We start from the raw sequence: 16,765 nt of genomic DNA, 5'->3' as shown, positions 1-16,765 counted from the left end.
ACAGTATTCGGGAAGCTTGCGATGACATTTGTTCCAGGGGGAAGGGGGGTTATATGGGGATACCGCTGCATTTTCTGGGGCTCCGGGATCCTCTCTCCCACTGCCTGCTGGGGCCTCCCTTAGCGTCCCTCCACCTCACCTCCTTTCACCCCTTCGCGCCCCACCCCCGCCGCGCGGCCGGACCTTGCCCGGGGCCTCGCAATCCCGGCGCTCGAATCCCCGCCCCTTGCACGGCGGAGCGCGGCCAAGGAAGCTGTCCAGGGACCCACCGACAGTCTGACAGACTGACGGACGCACGGCACCCGATGGCCGCGCCTGGCGAGCCCTGCTCGGGCCCGGAGGTGAGTGTCTCCACCCCGTCCCACTCTCCTTTTCGGGCTCCAGAGATCTCTTGGGCAGGGGAGGGGAGATACCTCCAAACTCCCGGCCGGGAGGGCAAGAGACCTGTCAGCCTAACCGCAGGGCGGGGCGACCCCCTTAACCAAGTTGGTCCCCGGAAGAACCCAGCCCTGTTAAAGGGGCCTACAAGACCCCCCCCCACCGCTCTCTGGTTTCTGTCTCATCAAAGGGTTCTAGTGGGAGGGTGGCAGTGATGCAGTAGGGGGAGAATTAAAGCAGCGTCTTCTTTTTTTTTAAGTTTTTTTTTTTTTTTTTTTTTTGCGGTACGCACTGTTGCGGCCTCTCCCGTTGCGGAGCACAGGCTCCGGACGCGCAGGCCCAGCGGCCATGGCTCACGGGCCCAGCCGCTCCACGGCATGTGGGATCTTCCCGGACCGAGGCACGAACCCGTGTCCCCTGCATCGGCAGGCAGACTCTCAACCACTGGGCCACCAGGGAAGCCCAAAGCAGCGTCTTCTAAACTCACATTCACACTTCTCAGATAAGGAAAGGACAGCACAAGGTCTGACATAAGAATTACAGATGGCGATCTCCAGTAGAACAAGCTTCGGGGTCAGACAGGCCAGAATGGACTCAGCTCTGCCACTTCCTATTTGTGTGGACCTGAAGGAGTCTGTTCCCCCACCCCCCAACCCCAGTGCCTCAGTTTCTGGTCTATGAAATGAGGACAGTAATACCTACCTCCTATAGTGGTTATAAGTCTGTGCCCAACACTCATGAGAGAGCCCAGGTCTCCTAGATTCTAGGACTGGACTGCCGTGGTTCAGATCCCAGCACCACCACTGTCCAACTGGGTGACATCAGCCAACTTACTCAGCCTCTCTGGGCCTCACCTGCCTCATCTGCAAAATCTGTATGACTGCATCTACTTCATAAGATTGGGGTTAGGGCTAAAGAAGTTGAGAATTATGAAGTACTCTAAAGAGTGCTTAGCACATTTTCATGTAAATGTTAGGGGTCCAAAGAGTTGCTTGGCCCCCTAAGCAGGTGAGTTTGGGACCCCTGTGTTGTACCATCATAAGAGTCACCTGGTGTTCCCTCAGGTCTGGAACCAGACGGAGCCCCAGCCCGCCGCTGCCCGCCTGCTGAGCCTGTGCTTCCTGAAAACAGCAGGGGTCTGGGTGCCCCCCATGTACCTCTGGGTCCTTGGCCCCATCCACCTCCTCTACATCCACCGCCATGACAAGGGCTACCTCCAGATGTCCCGCCTCTTCAAGGCCAAAATGGTAGCCACTGCCCCTGGGAGCCTGTAACCAGACAATGGTAGGGGGTCAGGGGAAACAGGATGGAACCTGGCAGAGACCCCAAAGTAGACACTTCTATCAAGGAGCACACAGTGTGGGGACAAGAAGGGACCCTGTTAATCAAACAGAGCGATACCCCAGAGGCTACAGAGGGAAACTCAGTGGAATAGATTCTCCCAAACAGATCTGGTAATAATAAAAACCATACATCCACAAACACACCCCTGGACACCCACACATCCAGTTTATGGCCATCACAGCCCAGCATTCCCCAAAGTGTGCAGTGTACACTCCTGGGATACACAGGGTGATTCTAGGGCCATGCTAGGATGAACCTTTTAAATGTTTAACAGCTATGCATTGATTTTTGTGTTTCCCCACTGGTGGTACTAAAGAACAGTTCTTAAAAGTGTTATGTATTTATTTGACAGTGTTAGAAAAACACTGGCATTGCAAGTGTGAGCTTTTCTGCTCATCCTTCCGTTCTCCAGACTTCTACAAGAATGCCCTCCAAGGTTCATTTGTTCCCATACCACCTTGTAAATTTTTGACCTGTTGCCGACCACCTATCCAGTGTTGGCACACTCTTCCTTAAAGGGCCAGATAATACATATCTGAGGCTTTGAGGATCATGTGGTCTCTGTCCCCACTACTCAGTTCTGCTCTTGCAGCAGGAAAGCAGCCACAGACAACAGTAAACAAATAGATGTTACTGTGTTTCAATAAAAGTTTATTTATAGTCACTACAATTTGCATTTCATATAATTTTCACATGTCATGACATATTAGACTTTTTAAAGTTTTTGTTCAATGATTGAAAAATGTCAAAACCATTCTGAGCTCAGAGGTGATACAAAAACAGGCAGGAGGCCAAACTCAGCCTGCAGGTGGTAGTTTGACCCCTGCTTGAGACTAACTGAAATGTTCAATAGTTTCTCCAGTGTGCCCAGGTCTGCCCACTTTCCTGATTTCTCTTGTTCAAAAGAGAGACCAATGTGCCTTAGAGCAGGCCTGGAGACATACCAGTCCCAACAGAGAGTTCTTCCTTGATTTAATAGTAGGGAGGGAAAGAGACTTAAAGAGGGTATAACTTTTTCACCTAGAGAGTAAATTTCATTTCATGCTGTTCCTTCAGCCCTAAAGCATCCTCCCATGCATTATGGGAGCGCTGCTGGCATTTTGGAAACCACCTAGTTGGCTTGGGCCCTTGTGGTGCATTATTTATATGACAGTTACAGGTCAAGATTGAGCTGCATCACCCCTTACAACTTTTTCTTTCACATCAGCACTGTTCAATGATCACAATGGTATGTAACAGTGCCCCATCCAGAGCCACTGTCCAATTGGACATGGGGTCACTGCCGCCATCTTTATTCCCTCCCCCCAGCCTTATTCAAATTTGTTTCCCCAGGTGCTTGGCTTTGCCCTCATAATCCTGTGTACCTCCAGCGTGTCTGTGACTCTTTGGAGAATCCAGCAGGGAACACCCCAGGCCCTAGAGTTCCTCATACACCCCACCGTGTGGCTCACCACAATGGTAAATGACATCCCCAGACCTGCTGGCTTGTCCCTAGCTGCTGCTTCTCCTGCCCCGATGGAGGGCATGGGGCAGAGCGGGGCTCCTTCCCTACCCTCTCTTCCCCCACCCTTCCCTGCCTCTGTCCACCTCCCACCTGACTCTCTGGTCCAGAGCTTCACCGTGTTCCTGATCCATGCTGAGAGGAAGAAGGGGGTCCAGGCGTCCGGGGTGCTCTTTGGGTACTGGCTGCTCTGCTTTATCTTCCCAGCCACCAGTACCGCCCAGCAGGCCTCGCAAGGGGTAAGTGGGGGCCTGGGCCACCTGGGAACCAGTAGGGCAGCTTCAGGCCTTGGGTCCCATCCTTCCTCCTCGCCTTTCCACCCATGGCTTATTCTCTACACAGAGACACACACAACACAAGTGCTTCAACTCAAGTGACACACAAACACATTTCACATAGAAGTTCCCATCTTCCCATACCTTTTTAGCAACACAAATTCCCATTGTCTTACACACTCAAGTCACACACTTCACTTGCACACACTTGTATGAACCCATTCACGCATCACACAACCACAGACTCTGAAACATCACACACAAATGCACAGACACACACACTCGCCTGCACACGTCCACTCACACTTACTGCCACCCAGGTGTGGCTATGCCTTCAAGCTCCTACAGGACTCAGGCACAAATGTCCCACATGCACACACACTGCGTAGGCACTGAAACACTGTTGGTTTGAAACCTCAGGGGTTCCCGGGTGAAATTAGAAACCGGCCCCATACACGGAGGGTCAGGAGAGACCAAAGAAAGAGGCAGCCACTGCAGATCAGTAGGTGACGATTTTAACGAGCAAGAGAACTTACCTACGAGGCTTGTCTTGGGCGGTGCAAGAGAAGTTGATCTCTGCACCCACCTGCCAGAATCTTAAGTTTATAGAAGATTTAACAGGGTTCGGTCACATGTGCTGTCCAGAGGGTCTCATCAACACATTGCTCTTTCAAGGGAGGCTGCATCCTGGAAGTAGGTCCTAGTGCAGGAACAGTGTGGCCACAATGCACATTTCAAGGACAGGGGAGAGGTGAGGAGCCTCCAATTGCTGGGTCCAGCTCACAGGTCAGCCAGCGGTCACGTCCTCTGGAGGCCCTCCTCCAGCACACACCTGCACTCACTCTGACTCCATGTACCTGCACGTTTCCCCTCATTCTCATCTATTCTCACCCTCACCCGTGCTCCCATGCATCCATATTTACACACTCATTTTGCACACTCACCCATATTTGTTTCCCTACCTGGGAGGCAGCGTTTCCATGTTACGGGGCATGATCTGCACAGAGAAAAAATATATAACCTCAACAAGGGTTTCTCAACCTCAGCACCCTTTACGTAATTCTCTTTTGGGTGGGGGCAGGGGGGGAGGTGTCCTGTACACTGTAGGATGTTGCACAGCATCCCTGGCCTCCACCCACTAGATGCCAGTAGTACCACCCTATTACGGTAACCCGTGTCTACAGACAATGGCAAATGTCCCCTGGGGGCAAAATCTCCACAGTTGACAACCACTTGCGTAGCTGGCGCGCTCACCCAAGACGTCGGATAAGGAAACCAATCAGAGGCTGCTGGTCATCATTTCAAGAGCCAAATGGTTACTCTGTCCTGCTCATAAAAGTAGAAGGCAGAGAAACACCTTCTGTCCTTAAGGACAGATTTCTTTACAAAGCAATTTTTGTAACTAATGGGAAAATTCCACAGGCCATCCACTGATTTATGAAAGGATGGGTTCCCACGGTTGACTTATCAGTTAGCTGTTTGGAACACAGCATAGAAATAATACTATTGGGACCACCTATGCTCTGGAGCTCCATGTGCCAGGCCCTGTGGCAAGCACTTGACATCAGGAATCCAGCGAAGATTCTAATCATCCTGTTTTAAAGATGAGGAGACTAAGGCTGAGAGAAGTGAGTGACTTCCTCAAGGTCATGCAGCTCCGGTCTGCAGAGCCAAGTCCATCTCACCCAAATTCAGAACAAACTTTCCAGTAGAAACGATGGTAAAAATGACACTATGGGGAATAATGTAGTTGGAATATCAAACTGTCTACTATCTGCCCCCCCAAAACAAAAATAAAAACAAAGAAGTATAAAAATTTAGTAGAAAAATTGTGATTTGAAGCTAGGGCTCTGGTTTTAAGCCGCAAAAACTCAACTCACACTAGCTTAAGGAAAAAAAGTCCAAGGGAATCTATTAGCTCATAGACGTGGGACCTGCCAGGCATAGAGGGTCCAGACATTTAGATAACACCACCAGATTTCCATTTCTCTCTGTCCCTTGGCTCTGCTTCATTTTCCAGTGGGATGGCAAGAAGAGCCCCAATTGCTCCAGACTTATGTTCCATCAGTAGCCAGGGGACTAGATGGTATTCATTAGTCAGGCCTCCATCACCTGCCCACCCCCTGGGATGGAATCAGTTCTGCATAAACCCCATACCTGAGCATGGGGGAAAAAATTAGGGTCCTCTGGCCAGAAGGGGCAAGGGATGCAGAAGCAATCATGGCACAGCAGCAAAAGCTCATGATCTGGATCAGATCATCCGTGTGGCCTTGATCAAGGTGCTATCACTCCCCTGAGCTTTGGTTTCCCAACGAGTAACACAGAGCAGGTAAACCCCAGCTGGGGTCAGGGTCGGCAGGAACTTGATGAGACAGTGCATGTAAAGACTCCAGCATGTGCCCGAGGCAGAGTAAATGCTCCATGAAACCAGCTCCCTTCTTAAACCAGAGAACACTAGCCACAAGGGAGTGGGACAGGAGATTGTGGGGGGAGGGGAAGGGGGTCCTTCATTGCACAAAGAGAAAGGCAAAGTGTCCCTTCAACTCATGTCCCGGTGCCTAAAGCCAGTTGTCACCTGGCTAAGGGCAAACACCCCGCCTGCCATTTGTATGGACAGGATATGCATAAATAAGCCAGGTGTTTTCGAGAAGGCCAGGAACACTGGGGGTTCTGACTTTCAAACCTGGCGGCTCCGGCCCCCTGCCTGGGCACTGCTCCCAGCATCAGAAACCCTGTTCAGCCTCCACCCTTTCTCCCCTTACCCACACCCTCCCCAATCTCTGTTCCTCAAGAGCCCAGACTCAGTGGGTCTTCTGCTTTCTCTCCCACAGGATTTCCAGAGTGACCCCTTCCGCCACCTGTCAACCTACCTGTACTTGTCTCTGGTGGTGGCAGAGTTTGTGCTGTCTTGCTTCGCTGATCAACCCCCCTTCTTCCCTAAAAGGCCCCCGCAGCCTGTAAGTCACCACATCTCCAACCCAGTGCCTTGCTTGTCCCTGTTCCTCTTCTGTTCCATCTCAGCCCCCACAAGTGATGGAAGGAAGTTAAACTAGATCACAGGCCTTTAATTTTTTAATTCATTCAGCCAAAAGCATATTACATGTCTACTCTATTCCATGGGTTGGCCAACTCTTTCTGTCCAAGATAGAAAATATTTTAGGCTTTGTGGGCCATACAGTGTCTGTATGGCAACTACTCAAGCCTTCTTTCATAGCACAAAAGCAACAAAGGAGCATGGCTGTGTTCCAATAAAATTTTATTCACAGAGACAGGCAGTGGGCCGGATTTGGCCTGGGTCCTACAGTTTGCCGACATGCTCTATGCCCCGGCTCGGTACTGAGGATCTATGGTAAACAAGCGATGTCTCTGTCCTCATGCAGCTAACACCCAAGTAGGGGAACTAGACATTAATCACACAATTACACAAATGTGTGGAAAATTGCAACTGGGACTGGTTGTAAAGATTCAAGATTAAAGTGACTTGCCCAATAGAAATGCTCTGCAGGAGAAGTCCATGGTCCATGAGAGTTTACAACAGGTAACACTGAATAAGTCTGTGAAATCAGGAAAGAATTCTCTGAGAAAAAGACAGCTGAGCTGAGAAATCATCTAAAAAGATGCTCAACGGTTTGAATAATTAAGTTAAAACTGTAATAGGACTTTTTCCAATGAGAGTAGCAGAAAAAAAATTAAAAATTGATAACAAGCTGCGATGGCAAAGATGTGGTAAAATGGGCACTCTCATGCCCTATTGGTGAAGAGTAGAAATCTGTGCAGTCTTCCTGGAGCTGCTGGTAAAATCCCACTTCCTCTTCACCTCCTTTCCACATTCACTGAAGGATATTGTTGAGGACATTCTTGTCTGCGTCATGCACGGTCCTTGCTTTGAGAACTTCTTGGTCTCAGTATTACTAAAGTTGTTCTGAGCAACTGTTCGTTCTTACCTTGTAGGCACTTTCAGTCCCGTGGCCAAATCACTTTTTGCCTTGCCTGCTAGGAAGCACCATGCCCTTTGGTATCTACTGCAGATAAGTAGGCAGAACATCTCAGTCTGTGCTTTCAGTATTAAGCTCATGGTCAGTTCAACCTGTCTTCCTGCCCTTGGTTCTCCTTACCACATACTGGCCATGGATTATGAGACCAAGTCCTCCCCCTTCTAAATCATTTGTCTTTGCAGAATCCATGTCCAAAGGCTGGGGCCTCCTTCCCCTCCAAGGCCATGTTCTGGTGGGTTTCTGGGTAAGTAAAGTAGCAGGGAAGAGGCTGGGGTGCTGCTCCCACCCACCTGCATTTGCTCCTCTTACTTGTCATCACAGCTTTTCCCCCAGGAGGTTTCCTTCAAAGCCTACCAAGGTCAGCCAGGCTTTCTCCATCCCAGCCTTCATGCTTCCTTCTCAGATTTTAGTGTGTCCACTATCCACATCCCATTCCCACTCACTCACTGGGGTGAGATCTGAGTTTGAATCCTGGCTCTGTCTCTTAGCTGGCCGTATCACAAGCATTCGGAGTCTCAGTTTTCCCCTCTGTAAAATGGGAACAGCACTACCTTCATTAAATGTAAAGTGCTTAGTGCTTGTACATGGAAGGCACTCAATAAAATCATACCTCTATCTAGTCATTCCACCAACATTTAATAAGCACCTATTATGTGCTAAGCACCAAGGATGAGGACGTAAAACACCAATTCTTTATTCACTAGAGGCTCCCAGGCTGGTGGAGAAGACAGATGTTTCCCCAGGGTCAGCACACCAGGTACCGAGGATGCACCCACCTACTGGGCCCTCTCCTGACCACACCACAGTCAGATCACAGTCGCACCCAGATTTGAATCCCAGCCTCACCACTTCCTGGCTGTGTGACCTTGGGCAAGCTACTTAACCTCTCTGTGTCTCAGTCTCTGCACTTGTAGAATGAGGATCATAATAGCATCTACCTCATAGGGTTTTGAGGATTAAATGAGATAAGGTTTGTGAAATACTTAGAACAGGATCTGGCCCATAATGAGTACTATATAAAGTGGTTGTTAAATAAATGAAGAATAGGATACTCTGAGGGTGTGGAATTGGTGAAAAGAGCATAGAAATCTGCTAAACATCTCTAGAGAGAATCTAGCCCTCTGCTTCCCAAATGTAGGCACTTATGGACCATTCTTCAAGCTTTTTGCCTTATTGGGGTATCACTCATACTCTATTTACTTAATGAATTTTCTTTAAATCAACTCACTTTTTCTACTTTAATAACCTTTTAAAAAGGAAACTTTCGGGCTTCCCTGGTGGCACAGTGGTTGAGAGTCCGCCTTGTCGATGCAGGGGATACGGGTTTGTGCCCCGGTTTGGGAAGATCCCACATGCCGCAAAGTGGCTGGGCCCGTGAGTCATGGCCGCTGAGCCTGCACGTCCAGAGCCTGTGCTCCGCAATGGGAGAGGCCACAACACTGAGAGGCCTGCGTACCGCAAAAAAAAAAAAAAAAAAAAAAAGGAAACTTTCTATCGCTACCAAAATCAGAAAAATCTAGAATCCCTTGCCATGTAGAACACCAAAAATAATTTTAGTGAAAACCAAGTATTGTGAATAATTTCTGGATCCAAACTGTTGCTTGCCTGAGTTTGCTCTGCGTTAGAAAAGGGAACTGGAAAGTCTCAAAGAGGAGCTCAAGACCAGCTCCAAACAAGACCTTCTCCTTGGTGTCACGAGAAGAAAGAGACCTAAAAAGATAAGAACACTCCTGCTGTGGAAGTCTGCAGTCGTTAATTTCTTGTGCATGCGTGTTGGTTTGAAAACTGGCCCCAATAGACGGTAGGCTTGGAGAGGCGGAAGAAAGAGGCAGCCACTCCAGACTGGTAGGAGGCAGGGTTAACACTCAAGAGAACTTACATATGAGGCTTGTCTTGAGTGCCGCGATATGAGTAAATCTCCGCATTTGCCCACCAGAATCTCAACAGTTTACAGAGAGGCCTTAACAGGGTTCAGACACATATACACCGTCCAGATGGTATAACACTTAACTACTGCATCCTTGAAGTAGCTCCTAGTGTGAGAACAGTGGGTGGAATGTACATTCCAAGGACAGGGGAGGGAGGAGCCTCAGATTGCCTGGGTCCAGGTCACAGGTCCACAAGTGGTCACATCCTCTCGGTGACCTCCTCCAACAATGCACCAACTACAGTCATCTAATATACCAGTCCCAAGCACTGGGAAACACTCTTATTTTTTTTTTTTTTTTTTTTTTTTTTTTGTGGTATGCGGGCCTCTCACTGTCGTGGCCTCTCCCGTTGCGGAGCACAGGCTCCGGATGCACAGGCTCAGCGGCCATGGCTCACGGGCCCAGCCGCTCCGCGGCATGTGGGATCTTCCCGGACCGGGGCACGAACCCGTGTCCCCTGCATCAGCAGGCGGATTCTCAACCACTGCGCCACCAGGGAAGCCCAACACTCTTATTTTAAGGTGAGAAAATTGAGGTCCATTGCTGGGCAGTGACTTGCCCAAGGTCACAGGGCTGAAAAGTAGTGATTTTTATTTGACAAATCCTGTGCCCTGAGCCAGGATGTGAGGATACAGAAGAGGGAGAATCAAGGCAAGTACTGTCTTTGCCCCTATGGAGCTTACTGTCCAGTGGAGGAGAAAGACTAAATAATCAGACTGAAAAATTAAATAATGATAATTGCAGCAAGCATTATAAAGAAAAAGCTCAGGAAACTAGAGGATCTTGCAATGGGAGAATCTACCTGGACTTGGGTGTGGGGGGGGGGGTCATCAGGTGGGCTTTTAAGGAAATCACATCTAGGCTAGAGGTGAAGGACAAGTAAGAAGTGGCAGGGAAAAAGTTTTAAGCAGAGTGACGTGCATGTGCAAAGGTCCTGAGGCCAGGTGGCTGGCGCAGTGACTGAGGAGGAGAATGGGTACATTTAAAGCTGAGGGAGGAGTTCAGGTTTCCTCCACAGTAATAGTTTTCAACTCTGGACTTCTGACTCCTAGGGAGGTTTATTTCCCCTGTCACATGTCACCCTTTGGTTAAGTCACTTAATCTCTCTGAGCCTCTGTTTTCTTTCTTTTCTGTAAAATGGATCAATAGTAATCTACTGTATAGGCTCACATGAGAATTAAATGAGATGTTCTTTGTAGACCGAGAAGTGCCCTCCAGTGTTAGTGCAGTTAGGTAAATTGCTTTCCTTGTACCGAGGGGCCAGCAGAGGTGCAGAGAGGTGAAGTGACTTACTAGGGTCACACAGCTACCAAGCCAGGACCCTTCAGGGGTGGACACAGGAGGAGCTTGCTCTGGTGATCCTCTTTTACAGGTTAGTTTGGAGGGGCTACTGGAGGCCGCTGGGACCAAAAGACCTCTGGTCTCTTGGGAGAGAAAACTCCTCAGAAGAACTTGTTTCCCAGCTTGAAAAGGAATGGACAAGGAACCGCAGTGCAGCCCAGCGGTGAGTGTGTGGAAGATGGGAGCTCAGCCCAAAGCTCGGTCAGCAAATCACTCGACCCCAAATACAACCACGCCCCTACTCCAGGCTCCACCGCCACAGTCCCCTCCCTGTCAGCTGACCTCACTAAGCATTAGCAGGTCGGGCTCAAGATGCTTTTCCTCCCAGATGCTTTGCAGGTTCCAAAAGGATATTGACAGAGGGGGAACCTCGCCAGGCTCCCAGAAGGAAGCTCGGATGGTGGGATGGAGGCAGGGAACAGAAGGACTATTTTAAGACTGGGGGTGGAGAGGTAGGTATGGTCCATAACATGCAGGCAACTACTCACTTATTACTTAACCTGAGTGATTAGTTTCCTGGCTTTTAGTTTTCTTATCTGTTCAAGGGGGATGCCATTAGCCCTAGCTCATAGCTTGTGTGAGATGAAAAAAAAAAAGATTTATAGAAAAGAACTTAGCGAATTTCTTAAAAATGGTAAAAGTTCCAGCAATATCAGTTATCCAGAGGATTTCAATCTCTTTCTAGTCCTGCCCACTTGCCTCACTCTTGCCCTCTCTGGTATCTCTGGAAACTTCTGTGAAGTGCTCAGAGCCTGAGGAACCTGGTTTGTGAAACTTTGGTCTAGAGAAATAAGCTCTCTAATAGGATTAATTAAACCCGGGTTAAATGTAGCCCTGCCATCGAGTAGTTGATGACCTTGGACAAGTCGCTTGACCTCCCTGGAGCCAGGTATTTCAGGGCACAGACAAAAGTAGCTCTGTGGAAAGTTACAGGGTTCCTCTGCATACTCTATTATTTTGTGGTGATTGTTATAGGTGGCTAAATCCCACAAATTAGAAGGAGCCAGAGAGAGACAGAGTCTGCTGGCTCACATAGCTGAGAAGGTAGGTCTGGCCTCAGGTGTGGCTGGATCCAGGACTTGAATGATGTCCAAATTCTTTCCCTCCATCTCTCAGCTCAGCTGTTGTCTGGGCACTGGTCTCTCTATAACACCTGTCCTGTATCATGCCAATTCAGCAACCCCTACTACCATCCACATAGAAAATCCCAAGGAAGGCCTTTTATTAGCTGGCTTGAATCCTGTGCCTCTCAGGGGCCAATCCGATGGCTGGAGAGCAGGCCCCATAATTGGTGGTCCCTTCAGAGCCACACAGGAAGGGGAAGAGCTGCTCCCCAAAGGAAGGGAGTATGTTTTGCAAAAGGGGTAAGTAATACGAGCAAATCAAAACAGCAGCTCTCGCTCTCACCCCAGGCATATCTTGCTGTACTGTGAGTTTAAGTACAGCTTAAGTGACTTTTGAGTGGCAGAATTAATTCAAAAGGACCCTGGAGGTCTTGTCCACCCTCTCCCAGCTCTGGCCTCCCCTGCCAGCCTGGGAATGATAGTCACCCAGTGTTAGAGCTAGCACATAGAAACATTCTCCAGAACAGTTTGAGAATCCGTGAACCACTGACAGAAAGAGAGGAGGATGGCAGGGTTGTACAGAGATCTGGTTCAGGCATTTTCTAAGCTGACTGATTACACACCAAGAGAACTTTGGTTTTATTTCTAAAATATTTTGCAACCTTTGGGGGAAGGGAGAAGACGTCATCTTAAGAGGTCACAGACCAATCTGTCTGCTGGCCAAGTCAGGGTCACAGGTGTGTTTGGCCAGCATGGTGTCTTGTTGTTTAAGGTTTTTTTCTTTTTAATAAGTCACCAACATTTAAAATGTTGGAGATGTCACAGGAAAATGTGGAATTTGGGCCTCTCTTAACATAGAATGGCAGTACTGGGCCACATCCCTGCATGGCAACAGGAGGGTGGATCTGGGTAGCAGCTTCCCCATTGAACAGGGCATGTGAGCTGCAGTCGCCACCACTCCCTTTTATATCCCCCAGCTTACACCTGGCCACTCACTCACACCCCCTGCCTTGGCCTGTGGTCATTTTTGGGTCCTGCACTAAATGGCTTTGGGGCCACAGACTAAAGACCAGCCACCAGTCTAGAGACCTTCCCTGATGGAAAGTGAGACCAGCTAGAAAGGAAGAAGTTTGTTCCCAAGCCTGCAGGCTGAACACAGTGACTCAGAATTTTGGTGTGAGCAGCTAGAACAGAACAGAGCAAAACATCCAGCTGGAAAGAGGCTTTCACAGTGGCCTCTTCACCCACCCCATTTTATGGATGGGAACACTGAGGCTCAGAGGGACAGGCATTTGGACCTCGGTTTTCCTGCTCAAAGGCCAGGTTCTATCAACCAAACCAAATCATTTCCTTCCTTCCTCCCTCCTTCCTTCCCTTCCTTCCTTCCACAAATCTTTATTAATATCAAGCAGTAGGCCCTTTGCACACATCACTCCCTCTGTTTTTTCCCATTCACTGGACAAGTATTTATTGAGCACTTATGCATTCAGGTGCTGAACTAGGTGCTGGGGGAAATACAAGTACAAAGAAAATACAAGCAGAAAGCATACCCACCTGGGTCCCACTTTAGGCGGGGCCGGAGGCGGCGGGGGCGGGGTGGGGGGGCGGGGTTGGCCCTGGTTGGCAGTTGCCCAGCCCAGTGGGTGTGCGGCGCCCGCTGAGTCAGGACCAGCACCCAACATTTGGCATCGAGGCACGGCGCGGACGCCACGCTGGCCTTGCCTCCGACCCGGACCGACCCCAGGCAAATTGTGGGTGCCAAGGAGAGGCCACGTCTCAGGGCTACAGAGGTGACAAGGGAGAGAGGTGAGCGCAGGGTTAGAAAAATGGCTGAATTGCAAATACCGGAAGGGGAGGCTGGGGGGTGGGGGTAGGCTTCAAGACAGGGGTCGAAAATTAACATTTGCTTATTTCTTAGCAAACCGGGTGGTAAAGACTGGTTCCTTATAGCCTCCTGTGCTAAAAATACCACTTTTCCTTTGGACTGCCTGCTGAGATTTGTCCCTCCCCTCCATCCTGAGGAGATGCTGAGAGGATTCTTGAGGGGAATGGAGGGAGGGACTGGACGTCTGGCTTGTGGTGGAGGGGTATTCAACTGCTGGCTGGGCCTTGGGGGTAAAAAGGCTGACTTCCGGGGTCTCAACCCACCTCTCTGAAAAATGAGGCCCAGGCACACCACCGATCCTTCATCTAGTTCAGGTGGAGTAGGACTAGGCGGTTTGCTTTGCTGGACAACAGGAGACTCGTATCTGTTTAAAGTGGGCCAAGAGACTAGTTGCACCTGGTTCTAGTAAAAGCAACCAACAGGTTAAGTCCAGTGTCACGAGGAGATTTGAAAAGTTCAGTCTATTCCCAGGTAGTGAGTGCTTGATTCAGTGCCTGATCTGTGCCAGGCCCTGTTTTGATGCTGGGGATACAGCAGTAAACAAGACAGCTGTGGCCTCTTGTTCCAGAAAGCTGATTTTTGGTGGAGAAGACAGATAATTGCAAGTTGAAGTAAATGCTGGGACAAAAAACAAGGGACTGGGATAGAGGACCAGAGCTACTTTAGTTGTAGCCTGCAGGGAAAGTGTCTTTGAGGAGGTGATGTTGACATTGAAGTCAAGCCTTGGAAAGAGCAGGGCAGAGACATTCCAGACAATGGACAGTCTGTGCTGAGGTCCTGAGAAAGGTAAGTTGTGGATGTGTCAAGGAGCTGAAAGAAAACCAGAGAGGGACTTCCCTGGTGGTGCAGTGGTTAAGAATCCGCCCGACAATGCAGGGGATACGGGTTCGAGCCCTGGTCTGGGAAGATCCCACATGCCGCAGAGCAACTAAGCCTGTGTGCCACAACTTCTGAAGCCCGTGCTCTTAGAGCCCGTGCTCCACAACAAGAGAAGCCACCGCAATGAGAAGCCTGCACACCGCAACAAAGACAATGCAGCCAAAAATAAATAAATAAATAAATAAATTTTAAGACAAAGAAAGGAAAAAGAAAACCAGAGAGGACCAGGATGAAGTTGGGAGGTGGGCAGGGGCCAGGCCATGCAAGACTGTGTCTAGGAATGGAGAGTTTTTATTAAACCATTGAAGGATTTTATGAAAAAAACAAAACAAAACAAAACAAAACTCCACCCACCTGGAGTTCTAACAGAACAGATAAGAAAAGGAGAGAGTTGGAGACAGTGAACATGGCTATGAAGGCAATGAATTAAACGATGTGATCCGATGGGGAGGGGTAGTCAGGGGTAGCCTTTATAAGAAGGTAGCATCGTTTTGGCATTCAAGACCCAAATACCAAGACGTGAGCGGCAGGCATGTCCAGCTCACGATGGAGGCCAAGTCACAACTCTCCAGAGATGCCAAACTAAACAACAAGCCGGGTCAAGGGGTGAGGGGCAAGACCTTGACCTTGTTAATGAGGGTCTGGGTACCTGCACTCATCAAGGGTTTTTTTTTTCTTTTTCTTTTCTTTTTAATTTTTGGATGGGGGGCGTGAATTGTGAGTCAAGATCTGGGCTCAAATCCCTGCTCCGTCCTCTATGTGTGACCTCGGGCACTTGTCACACCTCTCAGAGTCTCAGTCTCCTCCAAGGTAAAATGGGGACCCCATGACACCCATGGGGCAGGGAGGTTGAGAGGAGTTGATGAGCTTGTGTGTGTAAAGGGCTGATCCCAGTGCCTGGCCCTGGGTCCCAGCTCTGAAAACAGCACTGAAATTCTGATAACCCTGTAAGTTGTCAGAGCTGGAAGGGACTCAGAGAGTGGGGCCAGCCCCATCCTTTTGCATATGAAGACAGAGAGGGGAGCAGCCTGCCCAAGGCCACACAGCAACTGCACTGTCAGTAGCTGCATCACTGCCAGCCTCTCCCTATGGCCTAGAACCAGCCTGCTTCCAGAAAGGCCCTCTGGCTTCCTCCCCTCCCTCCTTCCCCCTTCCTCTCCCTGTGGCCTCTGATGATGATCATGGGCCAGGGATCTTAGGCATCATGGCTGCCTGAGCTTCCATCTGTGGTTTCACTCAGACCAGGTGTGCCAGGCCCACAGACCTCATCTGTGATTCTAAAGCCATTCTGAACCACTTCTAAACTACCTCAGGGCTGGCTGGTTGTGGAAGAAGGGGAGGGCTGCGTAAGGGATCAAAAAGTTCTGGGCTCTGAAGGTTGGGATCAAATCTCAGTTCTTACACTTCTCAGCTGTGTGCCCTTGGACAAGTTGACCTTCTGAACCTCAGTTTCCTCATGTATGAAATGGGGTTACACCTGAGGGCACTCTCCAGGGTTTTTCTTATAAGGGCACTAATCCCATTCATGAGGGCTGCACCTGCATGACCTAATCACCTCCCAAAGGTCTCACCTCCTAATACCATCACACTGGGGATTAGTTTCAACATGAATTTGGGTGGTGGTGAGGCGGGGGTTGGGGGAGACCCAAACATTCAATCTTTTTCAAGGACCCAGAGCTGATTTCTCCTCTCCCCTAAGGCACACCAAGGCGACAACATTTAAAAGGAAAGGAAACCACGGTGCGGAGACCCCAGAGACGGAGACCCTCCTGCAGCAACAAGGGGGCAAGAGGGGCCCACTGCTGAGGGCCATCTGGCAGGTGGGCCGCTCCACCTTCCTCCTGGGGACCCTCAGCCTCATCATCAGTGATGTCTTCAGGTTCACGGTGCCCAAGCTCCTCAGGTGGGTCCAGGCCTTGGGTGCCTCGCTGAGGCTGGTGGTCCCATTAACGGCGTCCTTGCAGGGCCAGGGGACCTTCAGCCCTCCTTCTGCCTCTGCCTAGACCTCTGGTGCTCAGGGCACTGAGGGTGGGTGAAAAGGATACTCAGGAAGGACCAATTAAATGAGAAAGTGAGGGACCTTGGGGAGGGAAAACGAGTGAATTCCAGCCTGACTGTATCAGTTTGCTTTTGCTATACAACAAAGCCCCTCAAAAGTGAGGGGCTTAGGGCTTT

General features: G+C 49.7%; 1 protein-coding gene across 1 annotated transcript in view; it reads left to right on the top strand.

Annotated features, from left to right (window-relative positions):
• Positions 1–305: 305 nt before the first annotated feature.
• Positions 306–16,765, top strand: part of ABCC6 (ATP binding cassette subfamily C member 6) — a 63,741-nt gene continuing 47,281 nt past the window's right edge. The window contains exons 1-8 of the mRNA XM_059038300.2: positions 306–341; positions 1,443–1,625; positions 3,055–3,180; positions 3,334–3,462; positions 6,330–6,455; positions 7,676–7,737; positions 10,794–10,925; positions 16,290–16,493. Coding sequence (XP_058894283.1) covers positions 306–341; positions 1,443–1,625; positions 3,055–3,180; positions 3,334–3,462; positions 6,330–6,455; positions 7,676–7,737; positions 10,794–10,925; positions 16,290–16,493 — 998 coding nt within the window. The remainder of the gene's footprint in view (positions 342–1,442; positions 1,626–3,054; positions 3,181–3,333; positions 3,463–6,329; positions 6,456–7,675; positions 7,738–10,793; positions 10,926–16,289; positions 16,494–16,765) is intronic.

Source organism: Kogia breviceps, chromosome 14 (assembly GCF_026419965.1).
Source record: "Kogia breviceps isolate mKogBre1 chromosome 14, mKogBre1 haplotype 1, whole genome shotgun sequence".
Classification (NCBI taxonomy): domain Eukaryota; kingdom Metazoa; phylum Chordata; class Mammalia; order Artiodactyla; family Physeteridae; genus Kogia; species Kogia breviceps.
The sequence above is the reverse complement of the archived record's forward strand: the minus strand, read 5'-3'. Positions and strand labels throughout refer to the sequence as shown.